The sequence below is a fragment of the Doryrhamphus excisus genome, linkage group LG2 (assembly GCF_037039965.1).
Source record: "Doryrhamphus excisus strain RoL-2023G ecotype Guam linkage group LG2, RoL_Dexc_Guam_v1.1, whole genome shotgun sequence".
Lineage (NCBI taxonomy): Eukaryota > Metazoa > Chordata > Actinopteri > Syngnathiformes > Syngnathidae > Doryrhamphus > Doryrhamphus excisus.
The window spans coordinates 418,825-434,028 of NC_136358.1; the positions used below are offsets into that span (position 1 = coordinate 418,825).

Below are 15,204 nucleotides of genomic sequence, written 5' to 3' on the forward strand. Positions count from 1 at the left end.
GAGAGCGACATTGCTTCAGGAACCAGCTGTCAGGGCTTTTGTCTGTCACAAATGTCTGATTGTTAAAAGGAAAAAAAACATTGCTTGAGCAGAGGCATTTTAGGAGAATCGAAAGCATCTTGAAATGAGCACCCAGGGGGCTCTGGTCCATGCTGAGAGCACCAGCGCTTTGACAAGTAAATTATGAGTGTTGATAGGAGCAACATCTTGCTCCAAATACACATTTTGACAGCAGAATGGGCCTGATGCAGCATTGGCAATCGGCAGATAATTAGGGAGAGCTGCTGTGCTCCATACATGGAGGCAATGTTTTTTAATGGTGCTATGGCATCCCCGCTTCTTCCATCAAACGCCCAGACCTTCACAAAAGAGATCAGAACATCATGTTCAACTCTCATTTTTCTCCCATTTGGAGTCACACTACAAACACTATTCATGTCAAAGATGTGCTCTGAATTGGAGCAAAGAACACTGAAAATCATTGAAACGGGGACAAATATGTCACATTTGGCTTTCCACTGAGCTTTTATGCCTAAAAGCCAGATAGTGATATTTTCCTTGCTTGCCTGCTATAAATTCATCGATGAAATATAGCAAGAGCAGTTCAGTTGTCATATTTGACACCCTATTAAAGCATTACAGTCAAATCATGTAGCAATTAAAATGTTAAGTTAAAGTTAAAATGAGCTTTATGGGCAAAAAATGAACTTGAAATGAGCCAGCTTACCTGACACTCATATGTCATATGCTGGGATGGTGCCATGACTATCACATGACAACCACTACAATATGTTTCATTTACCTTTTAGGATTCCCAGTCAAGTGAAAAGCTACATGCAAAGACTTCTGATGACTTCTTGGAGATTCAGGCTGAAACTTTATTTACTTCCTGTCTGTGCACTAATGATGGCATCGTGTGCTCCTGCTTCCTGCTGGTTTGTTGTCATTTAGACCCTCTTATTAAGGTTCTGAGAGAGGCTTTTTGGGTAAGTGTAGATGCAGGCGGCATTTCCGTGTCTGCAAATGAAGATAATGCTTCTATTACGTCTCTACTCTCATTTGAATAATGGTCTTTCCAGCCATGTTTGGTCCTTCTTGACCCAGGAAGGACGTAAATGGGATTCCGCTTTAACACCTCCATTAATATTTGAGTGGCTTTAAGGTTTGTTTTGAACTCCCTAATTAGTGTTCCGCTTGGACCCATTTGTGATAAATCATGCTCGGCTTTTAGGTGTTTTTTACCAGGAGAAAAAAATGGAGAAATAGGAAAATGTTTTTAAGAATAGTAAGAAAACAAAGATATTCAATTATTTTTTTGCTTTGGTAAATTTTTTCCCTGCTCCTAATAGATAATAAATTCCATCTGGAATACATTCCCACTGAGAGTGAGAAAAAGGATTTCCGAGCTGCACCATCATGGCCGCTAAGGTCAGCAGTCGTCCCTCCGGGGGGCGGTGGAGTATTTCTATCAGGCTTGATGGGCCGTGAGGATCTCCAGGTTTGCTTCAGCCAGCACACAGAGGCAACATTTAGCTCACGTTAGTCTGGCTAACTTGCTCAAGGCGGTTATAGTACTCACGTACCTGGAAGACCATTTTGGTCTTATGTGACCACATCGCATTCTCCCAAGCGTGGTCTGAATCATTCAGGTGTCGTCAAACCTCCGACAGGCCTGTTTGTGTATCTGGCAGGCACGTAATCCAGGACAACAAATGTAAGAAATGCTTTTCTTTGTGACTGTGCTCCCAACTCCATTGACATCATTAACCAGCTCCTCTCTTGTCAGGGCGAGGGCTCTTTGACAGCCGTTTAGTCTTGCCCGTGGTGGTAGACTCTCTGGGACAGGTGTAATATATCCACATAAGGAGTGGAGAAGAGATGAGTTGTTTCCGAAATAATGAATCTTCCGGTTATGTGAGCTTCATGCATGGACACATGACCAGGCTGTGAGCGGCAGAATGTTGGCTGTTTGGTTTAATGTTTTCATTTAATTTGAATTTTTTGTTTGCTTATACATTCCGTCTTTCTCTGGTACAATACAGCAGTCATAAAATGATGGACTGTTCATATTTATGGAAGGGGGGATCAGAAATATATTTTCCAGACAATATCTCCAAAGTACAGCGGAGGTCACATGACGGTCCCGTACTGTTTGTCCAGAAATAGCTTGTTGTTTTCCAATATTAATTTTTAAATTAGTTGTGCCCAAGAGGTCATTGTAAGAAATAGTTTTTTGTTTTTTTACAGACGTCATGTTTTCAAATTCCATCATCTCAATTCTGTGGCATTCCTGAAAACAGCAAAGTTGGAGCGAGGAGATGATGCTGCAGATGATGAATCCCCCTCTGGACGTCATCCTTTCCGCTTGAATGCGCCTAGTGGGCCCGAGCCAGGTCCTGGAATCTAGCTAATGACACACACATACACACACCCCGAGGACTCCCAGCATTCTATTGGCCGAGAATCTGGCAGCGCTCCAGATGATTGGCTGCACTGAAAATCATAAGCAAATCATAAGCAGCCCAGAGGAGAACATAGTCGAGCAAAGGAGCATCTTTCCTGGTGCATCTGATGCTATTTGTTTTTGGGTGTTTATGTACTTTCCTATACTTTCCTATACTTGTGTGCTTGAATGAATCATGACACTCGGCTTACTTTGCTCCGAGATAAATAATAAAGACATATCTCTTATTTATTCAGTGATATACGTATCTGGAGGGACAATGAAAGCAACATGCTGACATGAATAAAACATCTTGTTTTTACCACAGGACATCTCATCCAGAATGTCCTGAACATGGCAGCTTCACACTAGAGGTCCTTTGTAATTGTGTGAATGTAATTGTAATTGTAATTGCGTGAATAGTGAATATAATACTGTACAATATAATCCAATGCAATATATTACAGGCTGTGAAATGATTACAAATTGAAATCAAATTAATCACTGCTTTCAAAGGAATTAATCAAGATTAATCACCATTTGCAACTTGTGTAAAAACATGTGAATCACACTTTAAGCATGTTGTTATGAGCCATTAGGGGTGGCGTTCAAAGACATCATGTACATTTTGAAGTTGAATTCACTGTTTGTATGTATTTGTATTGTATGGATGTATTTTCTGGGATTTCCAAGCATACTTAGAAACGCAGTAAATTGTACTACCGCAATAAGAGTTATGCTAGTGAGTGAAGACTTTTTCTTTGAAAACGTCCACATTTGTCAACCCATTCAAAGCATTCCAATGACAAAACATTGAGCTCATTCGGGAGAATTTTTTTAAATTAAAATACAAATTTCCAACACAAAAATGTTCCCGCATTTCTTCTCCGATTGTTGTGACAATTTTGATGACTGCAACTTTCACCTCCTTTTCAGCAGCCTCTGTGATGGGAGGGGGTTCAACTGGAGGTCAGCTTGCACGATGAGTGCTTTATGTCCTCACCGAGCGTCCTCCCATCAGCTCATGGTGGCAGAAGCCTGAAGGCTGAAGAGGCCATCCGACCGAGAGAGGGAAGTCAGTTCTAGTTCCTAGTCCACAGGGTCACTGAGTCAGTGTGCATCACCACGTTTGCCTAAATAATCTAACTGTCCTTATTACTGCCCGGCAGCAGCGGTCAGGAGTTCACTGAGGAAGAGCGCCCTCCACTGGTGCGTACAACACACACACAACACACACACACACACACACACACACACATACACACACATACACACACACACACACACACACACACACAGCAGGTATTTTCTTCCACCTCTCTGATGGGATTAATATTCCATTTGGGCTTTATCTCCATTACCTTCATGAAAGTTGGATGTTGGAGGGGAGGTGAATATGAAATATTCAGGCGGGGGTGTAATGAAGTCAGCGTCACAAGTACCAGCAGTAGAAGTACCATTGTCTTATCTAAAGCATGTACAGGAAGCGTATACAGGAAGTGAAGAGCCAAGTCCTGCCAATGTCACAGGAAAAAAAGGAATGCAAAGAAGATGACTCGGCCCTCTAGTCGCCCCTGAAATTTTAATACGAGGGCTGTCAATCAAGTCAAATATTTAATCGTGATTAATCCTATTTTGTCTATAGTTAACTATATACTACACAGTTAAAAATCCCATTGTTTAATGCAAGCAGTGGCCTGTCCCACACTGTTCGAGCATCCTTGAACGCACCAGCTAACTTTCTCCCACGCTATACAGATTTACATTATGTGGCAATGCACAAAGGTCAAATTTGATGACCTTTTTGAGCGCTAATGTGTCCGTTTGTGCGATGCACCTCTCTGAAAAACAACCTCCAGGTTTGCACTGGTGGATGGTGGGTCTGTATTCATTTCATGCTTTTAATTTGATGTTGTTCCTGTCTTCGTTTTACATCATAAATAAACAACTATAATATAAATACGTTTTGCTAACGTGTTTTAGCTTGTAGTTCAAAGCAAAAAAAAAACATCATGAGACAGCTGGCATTTAAAAAAACACAGTTAGTCGGGAAATTCGTATGCCAGGGTGTCACTGTATAAATGGAAATAAAAAAATACCGTCAGTCAACGAACTCTGCGGCAACTCAACACAGCGACAATAGATACAAATAATACGTGTCTTGTTGCAATTTATATTAACACGTTAACTTTGTCAGCCCAAGTTAATACAAAAACACAAATAACGTGTCCAGACTTTGGGGACAGCAGTAGTGTCCCGTAGGAGAGCACAGAAAGATAAGAGCCTACAGTACATGCCAATGGCATCAAGGCTTGACGTGGAAAATCCGGTGTCAGGGAGCGTAGGAGGCGTCAACGCCTGCACATTGTCGCCTGAGGATGGAAGCTGTGACGCCATGGAATGTTCGCCATGGAGTGGTTAATGCACGCATGCATCGGTGCAACTGCATATCTGTGAGTCATGCGCACCATTTTCAAGATCTGAAGCGACTTATGGAATGAGCGCTATTGAAAGAGGGCATCTTCATGCTAATGGCTGCTGACTGTACGCGCGCTCTGCCTGGAAGCAGCAGCCCCCAACAGCCAATCACCTGCGAGCGTGACATCATGAAAAATGCACATGGTGGCATATGGCGTGCAGAGCTGCGTTAGCGACAATATAGCTACAACAGTCACAAATCCATATCCATTACTGCCGGTGCAAAGGTCAATAGTTCACATCCGAGCCCTGCACATCTGCCTCTGTTGCCAGGAGAGCTGAACATCGCCTTTGATAATATCGCCTTTGATAAATGACAGACTGGGACCGGTGGCAAAAACAATGTTTTGTTTTTGTCCCAAAGAGCAGCTCACCTTTGTCCCTCCTCAACCTGCTGACATTCAGCGCTAGCAGCATACCTGCAAGGCTTTAGCAGGTTGTGCAAAGTGTGCGTGTTCCATCAATTTTACATGGCTGCCAAAGAGTCATGTCTATTTTTTATAGCAACAACGTCGGAAAGCGACAGCGTCCAAGACAAACCGAAACAAAACCTTCCGGTGAATCTGACCTAATTATGCTTTTCAGTGCCTTGACCTCCGTTTATCCACTTCACGGAGGCGTGCACGCTCCTCCTCCGGACTGTTCAATTAGAGATTACAAGCCGACGTGAAGTTGCTGCTGACAACATGATATGGAGAAAAATCCCCCCCTTGTTTTCCGAAAGGTCACAATCAGCTTCCAGTATTGAGCTGTATTCACATTTTATGTTCTAACAGGCTGCAAATTAACTTTAATTAGCTGCTAAGTCACCTACAAATGTCATTTTTACTAACATTTGAAAATACAGCCTTGATTTTCCCTACTTGATTTAATGGAGATGGCAATAATTGTGTTGACAAAAAAGGCCATCATTGGGGTGCTTGCTTGTGCATTATTCTATGAATTATTCAAGAAATCAGCGGAAAGAGTGAGCGCAGGGACAAGGCAGTCACATAAAGATAAGTGTTTTCCCAAGACCACATCTGCTGCTTCACTCCGAAGGTAAGCTCTTATTATGGTCATCATGGCTGACTACTATTTCCTGATGTACTGATGCTTTTATGGTATGGTTAGGGGGCAGTAAATATGGATCTGATCAAGTCTAATTTTATTACATTCTGTAACGTTATTAAAATACAGCGTTGAATTCAATCAAACGATTCAATGGAGGCGGAGGGGTGGACCCTTTGGAGAACCAATCAGCAAAGAAAGAAAGCTTGAACAAGATTGTGACAGAAACGGATGGACTGCAGGACCCAGAGGCTGGAGGGGAGCCGGGTCCCCGTGCGCGGTGCATTCACAGTTCAGCGGCATCGCGACCTAAATGCAAAGTGATGGGAGAACCTTTACTGATGCAAGCGGCAGTGTAGTATCAGGGAGGGCTGACCGAGCTGTGAACCGCCCAGCGAACACAGAGCAAATTAACATCAGCAGGAATAGAACCGTGCCGCAACGCACACGGCGAGCGCTGTCACATGATGCTGTGAGGTGAGATGAGATGACTCTTTTTGTGCCGCTTGGACCCTCAGGTCCCGGGCCGAGGGGGACACGGACTTCTGTTGTGTGGGCACAAGGATTCATCTCATCTCAATGATGGCCAGAACCATCAGTCTGTCATACAAGTCCTTGATCTTCTTGATCTCTGACTTTAAGTACGGTTTTCTCATTTACAGACATGAACATCTCGGTGATGTCCTTCTTTACTGGCGCAAACAGGCTGACGTGTCCGTTCATTCACTCTGAAATGTAGTTTTCATATACGACCATTCACATCTGCATTGAAGATCCAATCCAGCCAATCGGCTTAATGAAATTAGTATCCATATACAAGACATGTCTCAACATATCTGCAACTACAGGCCCTGGAGATGTAGTGGAGATGTCAAAATGAAAGTCAGCCATTTTTCTGATTGCTTATACTGCAAGGCTAGTTTTCATACGCTCCACAAACTCCAGAACTGTTTGGACAATAGCGATGAGTTGGCCCGCCGCACGGACACGATCAAACAAAGTACTTAAAGCAAAGGGTGGAAATAAGCGACTCCTCCAATATGAACTACTGGTCTGGCATTTCAGATGTACAAGTGGAAATTGCCAACCATCCCCAATTGGGTGTTAGAAACACTAGAAACGGCAGCACTATTACTATAACTATTACACCCCGCCTGTACAAAATAACACCTTAAAGAGGCATAAGACAATCAAAAGTGAGCATTTTAGCTACAGCAAAGCATTCTGGGAAATGTGTAATCAGCCTATAAAACAGCTGGGTTCCACATGTCAGGACTTTGATGCTTTTGTAGGGAAAGGAGAGAATGACATGAAGCTTGTCAGAAAGCATTGCTGACCTTTTGAACGTACTCATATGAAGACACAGAGCGGAAGTTGGACAACCTCAAGTTGTCAGCTTTTAGAAGGTGTGATGCTACAAGTGTGCACGTCTGAAGGCTCACAGCAGGCAGGCGATGCTCGGGTCATTGGTGTGTATGCTCAGACACGTGGAAAATTAGAGGGAACATTGGTTGTCACTCGTGGTTACGTGATAGCAATATCTTTTTCAGGAAGTGGTAGTTCGCTCGTCTAAAAAGCACCCACATGTTAGCGTTTTCTGATTTCCCCACTCTGAAAGCAGTAACCCCCCCCCAATTTCCATTGGGATGAAAGGCCAAAATGATGAAATAACTTCAACGTTTCCCTGTGACCAGCCCCCAAGACAAAGCCGCTGTCACGAATGAACTGCAGCTGGCCTTTCACACTTGGAGCAGACAGGAGGAGATTGTACACGTCAGACACCTGACACCTTCTCGCCACACTCAGGTGACGTGGAGGCACAAGGAAGAACATCAATGAGGTCAGGCGTCCATGCACGGCTGGTTTTCAATCTTTAGCTGTGTGCTATGCCTCCCACTGGTGAAGCAGTTTCAAGTAGACGTTGAAGAGAAGACGGGCGTCAGATCAGATTGGAAGCTCACACACGTTTGGGGCAACAAAATGGTGGTGGTGGTGGTGGTGGTGGTGGTATCATGGTCCCGCTGGTGTTATGAATGATGATGTCATCTCCACTGAGTGAGTCATCTGTCTCTGTGGCACGACAAAGCAGCGTGGACAAATGTCCTGCTGTACAACCGGGCTGAAGAATGCTCTGTGACCTGATTACGCCATGCAACAAATGCTCACTTGCAATACCAACATCCTGCATATGTCTTGGACGCACACCTGAAGAAGAGCAACTAAAGTTCCATTGTTCCTCCATGAGCCAGCCCCCTGATGTCACCAGTCATTATAGCCATGGCACCCCCCCCCCCCCAGCCCAAATCTTGCTTCAGGTCCCCACAGTACAGTTTTGCTGAAGGAGCACCATGCTGCCCCCTTGAGGATATTTTGAGATAAGATCACCCCCCCCCCACCCTTACCTATACAGCATCAAGCTTTACACCTTCATCACTTTACTTCCACGCCATCTCCCTCCTCCTCCTCCTCCTCCTCCCGCTGCTAAGCTTGTGTGAAAGAGGAGGAGCCGGGCAGGGGAGCGAGGTGTGATGCAGGATGTCTGTCAGGTCCCCCAGCCCAGGGAGTTCCAGATGACCATGTCATCATCTAGCTGGCTCTACACTAGATTTCACTTTAGACTGGGGGGTTGGAATGTTTCCCTCCGAGGGCCCTGTGTATGCTTCCATGTCCTGGAAAAGTGCATATGCTGTAAGACAGAGGTACTCCGCCATTTTGGTTTGCACATGCTGTTTTTGATGGATTTGGACCATTTTCCATCATCATTTTCTGTGACCGTACTTTGCACACCGCTGCTTTAGACTTTCCTCTCAATTCCTCCAGCGTCACTGTGAGGGCCGGGTTAGCAGCTAGCTAGAGTAGAGTTCGATGCGGAGGGAGGGAGGTCACTGTGCGGTCACCATGCAGAGCCCGGTCCTTGTGACTTGAAGATACTGAATGTGCCATGGTGCATTAATGCACGGCCGCATGGAGAAAGGAGGAGGAGGAGGAGGAAAGATGGAAGGGAGCGAGGGAGGAGCTGGAGGAAGTGAGATGAGGCAGGGAATGAGCGCACTTACAGTATACAAGCAGAGTCCAGGAGCCCCCCCGAGGTTTCTCATGAAATATGAAAACACATCAGCTGCTACTCCACATTACAGTATTTCCTACATTGCAGCCACCTCATCAGCAGGGGGCAGCAAATCAACCACATGATTATGAATAGCAGCATACTATTATATTGACATTACATCCAAGCACACACTCCTAAAATGAGGCTGAGAAAAGGAAGATACAGTACCCCCCCCACACACACACACGGGGGGGGGGGGGGGGGGGGGGGGGGGGGAGTAGAAGAATGCATTTGGCCCTGCTCCACTGACTTTTTACATTCATCAGGACACGTCTCGATGTTGACGCACTAGTGAGGGTCACACACACGTTCCACAAGTAGCAGCTTTGAGAATGGGGCCAAGGCTCTGGGGGTTTGGAATGGGTGGCACTGAGGACTCTCAGCCTGTCCTTGACCCAGACTGGCGGTGATGATGAGAGGAAAAGGTCACGTATAATCAGCACAGGAAACACGAGTGCCCTCCATCACATCAGTCATAATAACAGCAGTAGTGTTGGTATGCAAATGAGGTATTATACAAACGTATACTGTATTATGGACGTTTAATAAGAGAAAGATTGACGATAAAAGAAGTCAGCGTTTCACAAAAGGACTTTTTTCTTCCTATAACTGCTTCCAATAATGAACTAAACATAATGTTCTTGTCACAAAGAATTTAGCAGCTTTTAGTAGAAAGTCAGCTGACACGGAGGCGCCGTCCAGTAGACGCAGATAAAAGGACAACTCGCAGGTGGGTTTTGGTAAACAGGTGCCAGCGTTCCAGAACATTCCCATTAAACTTTCCCAAGTGCTTGTGTTGAGTCTCTTTCACTGCTGTGTCTGTTAAACCACTGTTAGCATTGAAATACATGTATATATTTTTAAACTACTATCAAGCTGTCTTGTCTATCTGCTAAATATTCATCTTCCAGTGAAGATATGAAACATGTGATTGATGGCCAGCTTCCTGGTGTCGCTTGTAAAAATCATTTCCAAGGAGCATCAATACGTAAAGACGGTCCAATGCAGCATTACGTGCCGGTGTGCAGAAGACGTCAGGATAGAAAGCTCCTCCAAACGGCCAAACAGGAGACGCTGCACTGTTCATTGGTCCACTGTCTTCTGCTCCTCATCCTCTTTAACCCTAGCTTTACCGCTGGAGTCCCAAACGGATAAAAGACATGAGACTTCCACAGTCCTGCCCACCTGAACCCCCCAAGTCCAGTTCCTCAGTACATTTTCTGCCTAGTGGGTAGCACAGCCTCTTTGAGGAAGGAGAAGACCAGGAGGATTCCAGAGCGCTTTCCCCGTTTGCCCTTGGTGAAGTAATTAGACACCACATCATCTAGAACACACAGGACAGGTAAGGTCTCGTTAATTGGATGTTGTTGGATGGGAGCACGGGGACATTCAACGCACCAAACATTTGGAATCATCTCATGAAACGACACAATTATTTTACAAGTTTATGCTAGGTTCATTGTAAAACATATGTAATATATACCGACCCAAAAGGCTGGTTACGTGTCCATGAAACACTTCATGAGTTCTGTCCCTTTAGAAATGACTCCTAATCCCAACTCATTATGTAGGCAGAAGACACCATCTCTCCCATTCAAACTCTTGGCCACCATGGGTAAGAACAACACAGACTATATTGTGGAGCTCCAGGCAAGACTTAGCCTGTGGGGTAAGGATGATTGTGAGAAAGGTGGGGGAGCAGCCCACAGCAGCAAGGAAGAAGGTAGTTTGTGATGTCAAGGGAGTTGGGAGCACAGCCACAGAGAAAAGCCTTGGTTCCACACGTTGCTGTAATGGATTGCGATCCTGCAATCCCACCAAGGTCACATGTGCAGTCCCGTCAGAAGTTCAACAATCAACACCTTCATCAATACTCTCCAAACGACTCCGACTGTGATGTGGTTAAGAGAGACCGAAATTGAGCACTTTGGCATGATCCGGAATGAATTTGTTTTTGGTGCAGAGATCAATATTGTATAGAAGTCAAAACTGGAACCAGCAAATGCAACAAAATGGAGAGCAGTGACGCATACAAGCATATTGAAGAGTCAAAGCGCATGCAAAGTATGACAAATTCAGACATGTTGGCCGGTATGCACTTATATTGAAAGTACTCTCAGCATCATAACCCCCTGAGGGTTTACCGTGCCCCTTCAAGGGGCCCACCCAGCTATTTGATAAGCACCGTTTCTAGAGTGATATGTAGGGTTTCATTACTTTGGACATTCACATTAGATAGTCTGACAAAACGTATGGCAAAACATAACTTTTTGGCATCGTATAATAAAAAGAGAGAATGAGGCTCACCTCCTTGCTGCACAGTGGATGGAAGCACATTTTCGCCTGCCGACAGCGACACAAAAAAGGCAAAAGGAATCACCCAGAGGCAGATGGTGAAATAAGACAGGACCTGAGGAACGAATGAATGAGCATTCCTTCAAAATGGAAATACACACAGCTTATACGTCTAACATGACAATCCAAGATTACCTCCGAGAAGGGGTAATACTCTTGTGCAAAGTACTGAAAGGCCATGTAGTGGTTGACCACCACCAACACTGCAGAGTGGAGGAGAGCATGTTTCAATGTATCCATCATCAAACCACGGCGAACAGGTTAGTGGGTCTCTCCTACGTACCGCAGGAGAGGATGAAGTTGGGCGAGCTCAGCAGGATGTAGGGAAACGTCTGCAGCAAGCCAAAGTACACCAGGTTGGTGAAGAGTCCCACTCCCACCATCAACACTGGGAAGCCTTCAAAGATGTAAAGACCTGCGAGGACGCCTGTCGAAAACTGGAAGCAGGCACAGACAGAAATGAGAGGTCGAGCACACAAAAGCCGACAGTGTGTAGTGCCGACAGGCTTACCAGAATCATATAGTTTATTATTCGACGAGTGGCCACCGTGTACTCTTCTATTAGTTCTGCCAAGTAGTACAGGCCAGCAGCTGTGAAGACGCAGAGTGGATGAGTCTCAAAAGACACCAAAACATGAAACTAAGCTAATGAATGCTAATTCACGGCTCAGCGACACACACGACAGGAGAATCTCAAATATAAAAAATAATACATTCCCACTGGTCAAGTAAAAAGAAAATGCAATACTTTCTGTTTGTATCAAAGTCAGAATCTTTGAGGCTGCGACATTGTAACCGTATAACTGCCAGTCAACAGACACGGCCCAAATAAAAGCGCTAAAGCACATCAAATGCTTAATTATCTTAATGAACTGACAAATGACGTTGTCAACTCGAGCTAACATAAGCAGCCAATGTTAGCTTGCCACATTGACATCATCACTTACCAATAGCAAGAGTGACGAAGCACACCTGAATCAACATCGACAGCCAGCTCAGTAAATAAATAAACCACATCGCTCCGCAAAAGACAGAACACTCAAGGAAGACGGAGAAGACAAGAGGGAATAGAAAAGAGGAGCAGAGAGGTTAGCTCGCTAGCTAGCTGCTAACCGGAAGCGGAGCCGTGGTCAAAGGTCTCGAGAGCAGGCTGAGGAGAACCTGAAAAGAGGAGCACGTGGGCGTGGCTTTCTTTCGGCTGGCGCGCCCCCTGTCGTTGGAGGACTGGTACTGACTGCTGCGGATTACCAAAGATTTGAGGACTTTGAGGACATCTGTGATACATGTACGATAGCATGATTTTTTAAATATTATTTTTGTGACATGTGAGCAACAGTGGAAGAAAACTCTTAAAAATGCAAACTCCACACAGAGATACAATCCTGGATCTTCTGACTGTGAGTCCAACATGCTAACCACTAGGCCTTAGTGAAGCCTTTCTTTTTTACTAAAGTATCATGTGAGCTGGAGCCTGGTGTATGGTCCTTCCTGGTGATGTCAGCTTCCATGAATCAATCTTTGACGTGACCCCCCCCCCCCCCCCAAACACACACACACACATATGCGTGGACAGAAGAGCCGCTACTCATTACTTCATTCCAAAAGCCAACACCTCAGTGCAGGAACCAATAAAAAATGCATGTCAGAGAGTGGAAAGGCGGTGCCTGTCATCAACAGAGCTAAATAAAGTTAATATGTAATGCCAAACAGTGTGAAGACACTAAAATGTGTCTGAGTCAAAGGTGAAAGTAATGCTTTTATACAAAGGCATTTTTATTTATGCGTGCACTCACACACGTGTGCGTACGGCACATGTGTGGAGGTGTGAAAACAAAAGGCGACCTGCTGCATCTCCCAAGACTTTTAGGATAAAGCGCGTCAATCAGCTGAGCCTCTTAGCTCAGCGACACCTGAGAGCTGCGAGCGTGAGAGCGTTAATGCGTCTAAATAAGTGGCGACCTCCGTGCTCCGTGCTCCGTGCTCCGTGCTCCGTGCTCCGTGCTCCGTGCTCCATGCAGACAGCTGGCGACAGCGGGATATTGTTTTTTAATGGCTGCACTTGGATCAGGTAAAGGTGGGCTTTTAAAGGGAAGGATAGTCGACATTAAACATGACTGAATGCGTTTGCGGTCCCATCGCATGCAACAAGTTCTGTCTGCAGCACACGTCTGATCAATCAATCAGGATTGTTTGTTTGCCGAGCATATAAGTCCAAAACAACTGGTTTGGGCCAGTATTCCCTAAACCTACATAGTGCATACTTTCACTATGTATACGTTATGTAGTGCAACCTATGTAGGGTGTACACTTTTAAAATACTAAATTAGTAGAAAGCTGAAATGCATGAAAACCAAATCCATTTTCCATAAGAAATTGATGTAAATCCAACTAATCCATTCCAGAAACCAAAAGCATTAACACAAAGCACAATTTACAGAGATTATTCATCCATTCATTTTCTACTGCTTTTTCCTCACGAGGGTCGCGGGGGTGCTGGAGCCTATCCCAGCTGTCGGCAGGGTCCACCCTGGACTGGTGGCCAGCCAATCACAGGGCACATATAGACAAACAACCATTCACACTCACATTCATACCTATTCACTGGCCACTCCAAATTGTCCATAGGTATGAATGTGAGTGTGAATGGTTGTTTGTCTATATGTGCCCTGGGATTGGCTGGCCACCAGTCCAGGGTGTACCCCGCCATAACCGCGACCCACGTGAGGATAAGCGGCATAGAAAATAGATGGATGGATGTTTAAGTAATGTTATTACCTAAATATTGGTTTTGAAAGGTTCCAGATGATGTTGTACTGTAGCAGGTTCGGAGTTGTCTGAACCTTTTATATATTTACCTTTACCCGAGCCCCATATTTACAGGCACCATTAAGTTGTGCACCCGCACTGAGTTGGAATGCTGGAAGTATGGCGTATCAGTGATGATCTGCAACCTGCGTGAAAGCGTCCTCCCTTTACATTGCGATCCTGTTGTAAGAGATAAATTGTAAGAGATAAATTAGATATAGATAAATACCTTTGTACTTTGCTAGTTCTTTCTTGAATTCAGTAATTGTTCTCACCTTCTTTATCAAAGTTCTGACACATGCAACTTCTTGCAGTTGTATTCCATAAGCAGCACGCATCAAAACAAATTGAAGAGGATTACTGATTGCTGTGCAGACGCCGTCTTTGTCTGCGCTAACCATCGTTTACATCTTCAACACACTTGACAATTGTTTGCTTGTTGTGTCCCTGGGACACGTCAGCGTCAGCGGTGCTAAAACCTCATTAGAGGACAAGCAGGGGGATAAATAAATGGATGGATACTAATTTTCTCCCCGGGCGGTGGACACAAAGCGGAGACAGTGTTTTCAAAGCAGCTGGACTCAACAAAGCCTGACGAGTCATTAGCTTGAATGGATAGTGGACGCAATCCGAGCAGGAGGCTTGGTGCCACAATTTGTGTCACATTATGATGAGTGTCTTGTCACAACATCTGAAACATCCTTTTGGTTTCCTGAGGAAGTAATTATGAGGGACACAGCAAAGACGGCTGCTGGGACACAAGCATGCAGAGCAATAGCGGCGTGGCCGTTGCAATATTATTATATTATATGATTATCTAAAAAAGGAGGACAATACGATCTTAGTGTATTTGTAGATTTGTTACAGAGCATCTTTTATTTGACAGGAGGAGTTTGAGACAGACAACCGGCAGCGGGAATGTATTTTTACTACAAGGAGCGTCCAGCGAGACGACAACGCGAGC

At 44.8% G+C, this 15,204-nt stretch overlaps 1 protein-coding gene across 2 annotated transcripts; it reads right to left on the reverse strand.

Moving 5' to 3' along the window:
* Positions 1 to 2,259: 2,259 nt before the first annotated feature.
* tex261 (testis expressed 261) lies at positions 2,260 to 12,589 on the reverse strand. Of its 2 annotated transcripts, none has more exons than XM_078794383.1 (6): positions 12,383 to 12,589; positions 11,947 to 12,026; positions 11,719 to 11,872; positions 11,571 to 11,638; positions 11,388 to 11,490; positions 2,260 to 2,493 (listed from the first exon to the last, which is right to left on the reverse strand). In XM_078794383.1, exons 1-6 carry the CDS (start codon positions 12,450 to 12,452, stop codon positions 2,408 to 2,410), a joined length of 561 nt encoding a protein of 186 aa, XP_078650509.1. In that variant the 5' UTR covers positions 12,453 to 12,589; the 3' UTR covers positions 2,260 to 2,407. The 2 variants fall into 2 exon arrangements, with proteins under 2 accessions (XP_078650509.1, XP_057922634.1); XM_058066651.2 differs by lacking the exon at positions 2,260 to 2,493 and adding an exon at positions 9,589 to 10,404 and having other exon boundaries at positions 12,383 to 12,584.
* Positions 12,590 to 15,204: the final 2,615 nt, after the last annotated feature.